At 37.8% G+C, this 11,893-nt stretch overlaps 1 protein-coding gene across 1 annotated transcript in view; it reads left to right on the plus strand.

Annotated features, from left to right (window-relative positions):
• The first annotated feature begins 294 nt into the window (after positions 1–294).
• The window catches only part of LOC117315898 (dermatopontin-like), a 12,235-nt gene continuing 636 nt past the window's right edge, over positions 295–11,893 (plus strand). Inside the window, exons 1-4 of the mRNA XM_033870315.1 lie at positions 295–416; positions 663–873; positions 2,809–2,940; positions 3,584–3,707. Of these exons, the coding sequence (XP_033726206.1) occupies positions 387–416; positions 663–873; positions 2,809–2,940; positions 3,584–3,707 (497 nt within the window). The 5' untranslated portion in view covers positions 295–386. The remainder of the gene's footprint in view (positions 417–662; positions 874–2,808; positions 2,941–3,583; positions 3,708–11,893) is intronic.

Below are 11,893 nucleotides of genomic sequence, written 5' to 3' on the forward strand. Positions count from 1 at the left end.
ACACCTTCTTATAGTTAAGGGTTATCTATTATTGTAAAAATACCTCATATGTTCAAGCAAACATACTAGTATATGTTACCTGATTAAGTGAATGTAATTCGTGTCCAACATATATTGAAGCTGCACAATAATATCGAGACTTACCCACTACCCCCTTTCATTACGAGGCAATGTGACAGCTTTGGTGTTCCATAGCAATGTTTAATTACCAAAGTATTCCCCCTTGAATCAAATCCTGGTTTGAACGACGGACTTACATCATCTCTTCATATCAAATTTCAGCCATTACATAATGTACTGGGTGTTATATAAACCCGGCGTCTATACACGGCGTTTGTAACCAATTCTCCTCGGAATCACTTGCATCCTAGTGAAAGAAGACTAATATGTTGCTACCGGCTGGAATTCGTGTACATGTAAGTGTGTAAAAAGTAATCGAACATAGTTCTGTTATTCGGTTGTGTAAAGGTTTAGCTGACCAGCTAGACACTTATACTAGGGTATATATATCCCTGTACAGAACCTGAGAGATTCTGTTTTTCTGAATGGCACGAATGTGTTTCGTTAAAATTTGTCCTCTTATGAAAGCCTTGTATGTTGTGCGGACGTTAACATGTAAAACCACTTTTCTATTTACATGATAATATCAATGTCGTCAACAGATTATTTTGGTTCTATCACTCTTCGTTGGCGAGGTCTCCGCATCTGTCGGCAATGAATATAGAAGGACGATGACGATTAATTGTGGACGTAATGAACACTTGGCACAAATATCTAGTACCTACAGCACCACGCACAGGGACAGAAAATGGACTTATGTTTGCCGCCCAACCCCTGCTAACATCAAAAATGGACTGACATGTGCTTTGACAAGTAATTATGAATATTATAAAGTATTTGATATAAAATTGTATTCTCTTACCTCTGTCTTTCTGTCTCTCTCTCTGTCTCTTTCTCTCTCAATCATAAAACTAATTCCTTATTACATGATACAGAATATATAGAAGTAGTTAAGACTATAGTTACAAAAATAAGTGAAAAATTGTTTGCCAATTTATAACACTGTAAATATTGCTAATATTCCAGACTCGGAGTTGTAGTACAGTATAGATGATCAATTCTGTTTGAGATTTTATTTCAGGATTGAATCTTGATTTGGTCGATTTCATGGGGTCATGAATTGAGTTGCTCTGGAGACAAATTTAATTTCGCAGTTCATGTTGAATTTGTCTCAAGAGCAACTCAATTCATGACCCCATGAAATCGACCAAATCTAGATTCAATCCTTATATTTCAATTGTTTTGAACTTTTCGAATAAAAAAGTCGTTCTAGATATTAATATCTTGTAGCTTGTGCATGTCTAAATGCGGAAAAGCCCGACGAGTTCCGGATTGTGCATGTCAAGTCGGTCGAGTAAAATAGTCCGCTATTTTAGGATTGAAAAACAGTATTACTTTGTCAAAATAAAAGTATTTAGTATATCTGGTCTTTCATAAAATACAAGAATACTTTATAAATTTGATAATTTTAAAAATTATCCGATGCTTATAACAGCAATGTAGAAAAAGTGAAATCGTTCTGCGGAAGGATTTTAACCATGTATTCATACGCACTGATCAGTGGTAATCTAGTCAAATTCATGAGCAAATGAAACAGATGAAGTTTGCTAGTTTAATCGAGTCAAACTTGAGTAGAAATTGAAATATTAATGAATATAAGAGGTAAAACCATATCACGTGCAGATTATCGAAAGAAACTTCAAATCGTAAAAGAAATCAGTTTGAAAGAATTTATAAAGGAACTTGAAATGGAAAAGAAGGTTAATATAGCAGAAATAAGTTATAAGAAAAGAAAATCGGAGGACACTAGAATTTAAAAAAAAAAAAATCAGAGGAGAATAAAAACATCAAAATGTAGATAGGAAGAAGGAGAAAAAAACCTACGAGCTATCATTTTAGTCTAGAAAATAGCCATTGCATATATAAAAAAAAATATTACAAAAATTTAACTACGTAAATGATGGTACTTTGATCAAAAACAAGGAACTGTTTTAGTTGAAATTAAATTTCTTAAATGTTTTTTGTTGCTGTTGAAAATGACTATCTGGCAGCTATTACCCTCGAAACTTTTCTTAGTTTTGCAAATATTCCAAAGCTGAATGATACAGATTCTGGATATTTAGAAGGACTAATATTTTAGGAAGCCAGTTAAACATGATTTAATATGAAAAATAATGTCCATGATCAGGTGGTTATACATTTGAATTTTTTAAAATATTTTCGGAAACAACTTTATAATTTCATTGTTCGATCATTTAATCATGGCTACATTAAATATCAATTACATAACGTCATGACATTATTACGTGTATTCCTAAAACAGACAAACCTCGTCACTTGATTAAAAACTAGAGACCGATAACATTATAAGATAAGTTTTATAAAATTATTCGTAAAGACCAGACAGGACTTCTTGCCGGTTGATGAAGGTTAACAGAAAAAATGATACTCCGCCATGGTTTTAAGGTTAGATTTCGTAAAAGCATTTGATGCGGTTTCAAGGAAATTTATTAAAAGAAGTATTGCTTTTTTTTGGGCGGGGGGGGGGGGGGGGTATATGATATAATATTATATATATATTACGCTTGCGTCAACCATTTCTTTGTTGTTGTTTTTTTCGTCTGCTTTCAAAAGTAAATCACAATGACATTAACTTGAATATTGTAACCATAATTTATATATACTGTTTTACTTTACCTATATAGCATTTCAATCTATTATCTATTTTCCACAATACTCCTTATTCAGGCTTCGTCAATTACTATGACGACGAATTCCAAAAGGTCTGCCCTGGAAGTTCATTCCTGAACGGTCTCTACAGTATCTATCGTGAAGGTTTTGTAGACAGGCGTTATCGTGCTCGTTGTTGTTTTTTCGATCGTAAGTACAATTTACCTTTCTCAAGAGACCTATTCTTATCGCTGTTAATACCGTGTCGTGAGCTTTACCTGTCGCTAAACTGTATATAGGTAAAATGGGAGTAAATGTCAACAATTGTCTTCGCCGATAGGTACCACATGCACACCAACAAATATGAAGTCGGTATGTACATGTAATACATTTTTACAAAGCACCTTAATACTTATCTCTTAAGGAATAATTTAGGTTCCAACATAACTAGATCTAGCGAAGAAATTTAAACCAATTTGACAACTTTGGCCCTATATCATGGACCCCTCGGGTTGAGCAAGGCTTTAGACTTCATAGAGTCAACCTATCGTGTCATCTCATCGTTAAATGGTCACATGGCCAAATAGGAAATTCATTGGTAACATATATTCACATTTAAAAAAAACAACATTAGATCTGTCCATATTATCTCGCTATAAAGAAAACGATTGATTGTTGACAGTAACACCCATTATCATTTTTGATTTTTTTTTCATTTGTAATAATACACCAGGTGATTCCGTTGTTTCTACCTGGACTAGTTCTCAAAATGTAAATGTAGAATTATATATATTCTGTTTTTCTTTCAATGAGACCATATATGAAGGACAATTTTGTCTTCATTATTAAACAGGTCTTCGGCCATGCAACTGTTTCGACACTCCATACCTCAACAGTTATCAGGAGGCGTTTAGTTATGATGTGCCTTCTAATCGATTTATAACCGGAATCAGAAGTCAATATAGCCTGCGGTATCGGTAAGTGATGTTAACCAAACCAAGGGTATATACAGTATTAGACACTCGAGTTTTTAACCCTCTTTGCAAGGTTATTGACTGTATACATGCTGTTGGGGAGGGCAGAGGGAATACAGTAAAATATGTTTTTCAAATGATTAAATACACAATGTGCCAAGGAAAATATATTGTATCATGATTAGACATTGTACTGTGTTTGAGGTTATGTGTTGTATCATTTCTAGACAATGTGTTGTGGTAGAGGACATGTATTATATCATGACTAGGCAATGTGTTGTGGTAGGGGACATGTATTGTATCATGACTAGACAATGTGTTGTGGTAGGGGACATGAATTGTATCATGACTAGACAATGTGTTGTGGTAGGGGACATGAATTGTATCATGACTAGACAATGTGTTGTGGTAGGGGACATGTATTGTATCGTGACTAGACAATGTGTTGTGGTAGGGGACATATATCATGACTAGACAAAGTGTTGTGGTAGGGGACATTTATTGTATCATGACTAGACAATGTGTTTTGGTGAGGGAAATGTATTGTATCATGACTAGACAATGTGTTGTGGTAGGGGACATGTATTGTATCATGACTAGACAATGTGTTGTGGTAGGGGACATGTATTGTATCATGACTAGACAATGTGTTATGGTAGTGGACATGTATCACGACTAGACAATGTGTTGTGGTAGGGGACATTTATTGTATCATGACTAGACAATGTGTTGTGGTAGGGGACATGTATCATGACTAGACAATGTGTTGTGGTAGGGGACATTTATTGTATCATGACTAGACAATGTGTTGTGGTAGGGGACATGTATTGTATCATGACTAGACAATGTGTTGTGGTAGGGGACATGTATTGTATCATGACTAGACAATGTGTTGTGGTAGGAGACATGTATTGTATCATGACTAGACAGTGTGTTGTGGTAGGGGACATGTATTGTATCATGACTAGACAATGTGTTGTGGTATGGGACATGTATTGTATCATGACTAGACAATGTGTTGTGGTAGGGGACATGTACTGTATCATGACTAGACAATGTGTTGTGGTAGGGGACATGTATTGTATCATGACTAGACAATGTGTTGTGGTAGGGGACATGTATTGTATCATGACTAGACAATGTGTTGTGGTAGAGGACATGTATTGTATCATGACTAGACAATGTGTTGTGGTAGAGGACATGTATTGTATCATGACTAGACAATGTGTTGTGGTAGGGGACATGTACTGTATCATGACTAGACAATGTGTTGTGGTAGGGGACATGTACTGTATCATGACTAGACAATGTGTTGTGGTAGGGGACATGTATTGTATCATGACTAGACAATGTGTTGTGGTAGAGTACATGTATTGTATCATGACTAGACAATGTGTTGTGGTAGGGGACATGTATTGTATCATGACTAGACAATGTGTTGTGGTAGGGGACATGTATTGTATCATGACTAGACAATGTGTTGTGGTAGGGGACATGTATTGTATCATGACTAGACAATGTGTTGTGGTAGGGGACATGTATTGTATCATGACTAGACAATGTGTTGTGGTAGGGGACATGTATTGTATCATGACTAGACAATGTGTTGTGGTAGGGGACATGTATTGTATCATGACTAGACAATGTGTTGTGGTAGAGGACATGTATTGTATCATGACTAGACAATGTGTTGTGGTAGGGGACATGTATTGTATCATGACTAGACAATGTGTTGTGGTAGAGGACATGTATTGTATCATGACTAGACAATGTGTTGTGGTAGGGGACATGTATTGTATCATGACTAGACAATGTGTTGTGGTAGGGGACATTTATTGTATCATGACTAGACAATGTGTTGTGGTAGAGGACATGTATTGTATCATGACTAGACAATGTGTTGTGGTAGGGGACATGTATCATGACTAGACAATGTGTTGTGGTAGGGGACATGTATCATGACTAGACAATGTGTTGTGGTAGGGGACATTTATTGTATCATGACTAGACAATGTGTTGTGGTAGAGGACATGTATTGTATCATGACTAGACAATGTGTTGTGGTAGGGGACATTTATTGTATCATGACTAGACAATGTGTTGTGGTAGAGGACATGTATTGTATCATGACTAGACAATGTGTTGTGGTAGGGGACATGTATTGTATCATGACTAGACAATGTGTTGTGGTAGAGGACATGTTTTGTATCATGACTAGACAATGTGTTGTGGTAGGGGACATGTATTGTATCATGACTAGACAATGTGTTGTAGTAGAGGACATGTATTGTATCATGACTAGACAATGTGTTGTGGTAGGGGACATGTATTGTATCATGACTAGACAGTATATTGTGGTAGAGGACATTTATTGTATCATGACTAGACAATGTGTTGTGGTAGAGGACATGTATTGTATCATGACTAGACAATGTGTTGTGGTAGGGGACATTTATTGTATCATGACTAGACAATGTGTTGTGGTAGAGGACATGTATTGTATCATGACTAGACAATGTGTTGTGGTAGGGGACATGTATCATGACTAGACAATGTGTTGTGGTAGGGGACATGTATCATGACTAGACAATGTGTTGTGGTAGGGGACATTTATTGTATCATGACTAGACAATGTGTTGTGGTAGAGGACATGTATTGTATCATGACTAGACAATGTGTTGTGGTAGGGGACATTTATTGTATCATGACTAGACAATGTGTTGTGGTAGGGGACATGTATTGTATCATGACTAGACAATGTGTTGTGGTAGGGGACATGTATCATGACTAGACAATGTGTTGTGGTAGGGGACATGTATCATGACTAGACAATGTGTTGTGGTAGGGGACATGTATTGTATCATGACTAGACAATGTGTTGTGGTAGAGGACATGTATTGTATCATGACTAGACAATGTGTTGTGGTAGGGGACATGTATTGTATCATGACTAGACAATGTGTTGTGGTAGAGGACATGTTTTGTATCATGACTAGACAATGTGTTGTGGTAGGGGACATGTTTTGTATCATGACTAGACAATGTGTTGTGGTAGGGGACATGTATTGTATCATGACTAGACAATGTGTTGTGGTAGGGGACATGTATCATGACTAGACAATGTGTTGTGGTAGAGGACATGTTTTGTATTATCAGTAGACAATGTGTTGTGGTAGGGGACATGTATCATGACTAGACAATGTGTTGTGGTAGAGGACATGTATTGTATCATCACTAGACTGTGTGTTGTGGTAGGGGACATGTATTGTATCAGGACTAGACAATGTGTTGTGGTAGGGGACATGTATTGTATCATGACTAGACAATGTGTTGTGGTAGGGGACATGTACTGTATCGTGACTAGACAATGTATTGTGGTAGTGGACATGTATTGTATCATGACTAGACAATGTATTTTGGTAGGGGACATGTATTGTATCATGACTAGACAATGTGTTGTGGTAGAGGACATGTATTGTATCATGACTAGACAATGTATTGTGGTAGGGGACATGTATTGTATCATGACTAGACAATGTGTTGTGGTAGGGGACATGTATTGTATCATGACTAGACAATGTATTGTGGTAGGGGACATGTATTGTATCACGACTTGACAATGTGGTAGATGACATATATTGTATCATACAATTATTATGTTCTGTGGTGTTTTCCGTGATTAAACAGGATATTATTCAAAAACAGTTTGTACTACATTACTCAAGCTTGTGAATATGTCGTTTTTTATATTTCGCAGTGACCGTACATTTTCATTTCAAATTTGCCAACTTGGTTAAGGACACCAATGCGATTGCACGGATGGTAGCCTACAGTTTGTCAACTTACGGAAACTGACCAACAGAACTGGTTGAAATGTAGCCAACCCAGCGTCAAATGTCCATGCCTCATTCATAATAAACCCTTGAGCAGATTGTCGAATTTATTGTTATGATTTATGCGTATTTGACGAAAAACCTCGATATTACCAAGCAAGAGCTAATGATTTTGTCACCTTTCCGTATGTGAAAAGAAAGAAAGATTTGACTGCACTTTAGTGGGAGTTGATGTAGGAGTGTGGCTTCTTCGCACAGTAATGTAATTGAAAATATCTGTCTCTTACAGCTCTAATCCAGGTTTTGACATCTCTGTTAATCTATATAAAGCTTCCGGTCATCTCCTATGATCTCTTTATTACTGCAGGGCTTTAGCGTTACTGACAAAATACCTGTTTGAGTTTATATACATGATCTGACAGAACATGGATACCATCATGGTGCCAGTGGTGGACGCTGTATATCGTATCAGTGGATACCATCATGGTACCAGTGGGTGGACGCTGTATATCGTATCAGTGGATACCATCATGGTACCAGTGGGTGGACGCTGTATATCGTATCAGTGGATACCATCATGGTACCAGTGGGTGGACGCTGTATATCGTATCAGTGGATACCATCATGGTACCAGTGGGTGGACGCTGTATATCGTATCAGTGGATACCATCATGGTACCAGTGGGTGGACTGCTGTATATCGTATCAGTGGATACCATCATGGTACCAGTGGGTGGACGCTGTATATCGTATCAGTGGATACCATCATGGTACCAGTGGGTGGACGCTGTATATCGTATCAGTGGATACCATCATGGTACCAGTGGGTGGACGCTGTATATCGTATCAGTGGATACCATCATGGTACCAGTGGGTGGACGCTGTATATCGTATCAGTGGATACCATCATGGTACCAGTGGGTGGATGCTGTATATCGTATCAGTGGATACCATCATGGTACCAGTGGGTGGACGCTGTATATCGTATCAGTGGATACCATCATGGTACCAGTGGGTGGACGCTGTATATCGTATCAGTGGATACCATCATGGTACCAGTGGGTGGACGCTGTATATCGTATCAGTGGATACCATCATGGTACCAGTGGGTGGACGCTGTATATCGTATCAGTGGATACCATCATGGTACCAGTGGGTGGACGCTGTATATCGTATCAGTGGATACCATCATGGTACCAGTGGGTGGACGCTGTATATCGTATCAGTGGATACCATCATGGTACCAGTGGGTGGACGCTGTATACCGTATCAGTGGTCATTGAAGACGTAACACTGATAGACAACACAGCCTGATATCGAGCACATAGACACATCCACCATCGACTTTTCTGGGACTGTAACCTACGACAATGGAATACAGTATATTTTCAAAAGAACGTTTTATCGGAATTTACGTCATTGCAACAATGAGATACCTTATTTAAAACTATATAAATACCCCAGTAAAGTTTGACTAAAATCCACATTCTTACACTTTTCTCTGGCTCTGTAAGCATCCAGGACGTAGTTGCTACTACCGTTTTAACGGAAAATGTGCTACATGATAATACAATATCCGATTATTGATATGACATTGTTTTGTAAAGCGATGGCTTTATTCAGAATGACAGGGGTAGGCGTTGTCTGATTTTACTAGACAGCTATTCAAACAAAAATTCATGTATCCGTAATGATAGTTCCTTATCCCACTTTCGCGGTCAACCTGTTTACGACGTACAATGGCCAACTGGTTTTGGTGAATTGTTTTTGGAAGACAGGCAAGTCTGTCTTTAAAGGGCCACCAAATAAACCGGCCCGGCCGGTCGATCTGGAAAAGGGCACCCCCTCGGCCTGACGGAAAGGTCGTATCCGTAACCCAAAGGGTTTTGGGGGTGGGGGGGAAATGTTAAAATCCTTTTTACTTTTTTTAAATAACTTTGTGGGTAGGGAGTAATATGAAAGGGGTTTACCATATGGTACATGATGACAATGTTTGTGGTAGGGGCATGAAGGTAAAATAAAAAACCCTTTTTAGAATAAAATACAGATTTTGAGGACTGTTATCCACGAAGAATAATTGTTAAGAAGTTTATCGATAACGTTTTGCAGAATGGGACTTTAAACAATAGTAAATTATTGTTAAACAACCAAATTTTTTGTCTTTGTATCTGCTAGCAGTGTTTTTGGAATGTCCCTTTATCATGACTGACATTGTTGTATAGAAGTTTTTACATGCTTAACAATGTTGCGTGGAAATGTATTGACATATCACATATATTGTGAAAGGAATTTTGACTGATTGCATTTTCCCACTGATAAGACCTATCATGATGAGCCAACTAAGGTTGGGACATTTGTTTACGACTAGAAAATCGTCGTTTGGGAAAAATTTAGACTACAGGTTGGTGGGTACATGTACAGAACCATATTGGTAGGGAAATTCATCAAACATTTTTGGGCCAGCCATTAACAGACAGACAAGTGTTTGATAAGGGACCGTAATCCAGACAGATATTTGGTAGGCCCTTCTGTTATGTAGACATGTTGAAGGAGGGAATTTTATATACACGAGACAGTTTGGATGGAATGATGTACACGAAGGCAAGCTTTTTGTATAAGGAAAGTTCCGTACTCTAAATTGCCTGTTAGGAAGTTATGTTTTTATCCATAGTAATGAGATTAGTTTCTGGACATTTTTCAGCCCTTTATTTCATCATACTTGACTATATTGTGTTGGTTTCTTGACATACTAGGCAATGTTATGTAAGACATTAGTTTTTGGGAAAAAGAAATTAAGGGGTGCTGCACTGTGTTTGCGGTAGTTATTTATATCGAAAACCTTTTAACCCTGTAAGGTCCATCTTGGGGGGGGCCCTTTATATTTAACTGTTTTGGGTGGTTTATTGCAGAGATTATTGAAAATATTGTTTTAGCATATTTTGATAGCAAAATGGTTGGTAGGACATATTATTTTGCTAACAGTGTCCCACACCATGAAAGTTATAGAGCTATATTTTGAGGGAATGATCATGAACAATCTTTTTGTAGGGCTTTATCAATAGGACAATTTTTTAAACATTTTACCCTGGCACATGTGTCGGAGACAACCAATAGACAATGTGACATATGTATAACTAGAAAAACCCTTGCACACTTTTATATGCGGCAAGGTTGTAAAAGTCCATAGGGGAAAAATTTTTTCCCCTTTTTCTTCCCACAATGTGTTCGGCCCCACCTGCTAGGACATTGTTGTTGGCATATGTGTTGTTTGTAATCGCTGGTTTAGGGCCCTTTTCACGGGCCGGGGAATGATTTTCATAATTTTGGCCCCTTTTAATGTATTGTAGCATGACTAGACAATGTGTTGTGGTAGGGGACATGTATTGTATCATGACTAGGACAGTATATTGTGGTAGAGGGACATGTATTGTATCATGACTAGACAATGTGTTGTGGTAGAGGACATGTATTGTATCATGACTAGACAATGTGTTGTGGTAGGGGACATTTATTGTATCATGACTAGACAATGTGTTGTGGTAGGGGACATGTATTGTATCATGACTAGACAATGTGTTGTGGTAGGGGACATGTATCATGACTAGACAATGTGTTGTGGTAGGGGACATGTATCATGACTAGACAATGTGTTGTGGTAGGGGACATTTATTGTATCATGACTAGACAATGTGTTGTGGTAGAGGACATGTATTGTATCATGACTAGACAATGTGTTGTGGTAGGGGACATTTATTGTATCATGACTAGACAATGTGTTGTGGTAGGGGACATGTATTGTATCATGACTAGACAATGTGTTGTGGTAGGGGAACATGTATCATGACTAGACAATGTGTTGTGGTAGGGGACATGTATCATGACTAGACAATGTGTTGTGGTAGGGGACATTTATTGTATCATGACTAGACAATGTGTTGTGGTAGAGGACATGTATTGTATCATGACTAGACAATGTGTTGTGGTAGGGGACATGTATTGTATCATGACTAGACAATGTGTTGTTGTAGAGGACATGTTTTGTATCATGACTAGACAATGTGTTGTGGTAGAGGACATGTTTTGTATCATGACTAGACAATGTGTTGTGGTAGGGGACATGTATTGTATCATGACTAGACAATGTGTTGTGGTAGGGGACATGTATCATGACTAGACAATGTGTTGTGGTAGAGGACATATATTGTATTATCAGTAGACAATGTGTTGTGGTAGGGGACATGTATCATGACTAGACAATGTGTTGTGGTAGAGGACATGTATTGTATCATCACTAGACTGTGTGTTGTGGTAGGGGACATGTATTGTATCAGGACTAGACAATGTGTTGTGGTAGGGG

Source organism: Pecten maximus, chromosome 17, assembly GCF_902652985.1.
Source record: "Pecten maximus chromosome 17, xPecMax1.1, whole genome shotgun sequence".
Lineage (NCBI taxonomy): Eukaryota > Metazoa > Mollusca > Bivalvia > Pectinida > Pectinidae > Pecten > Pecten maximus.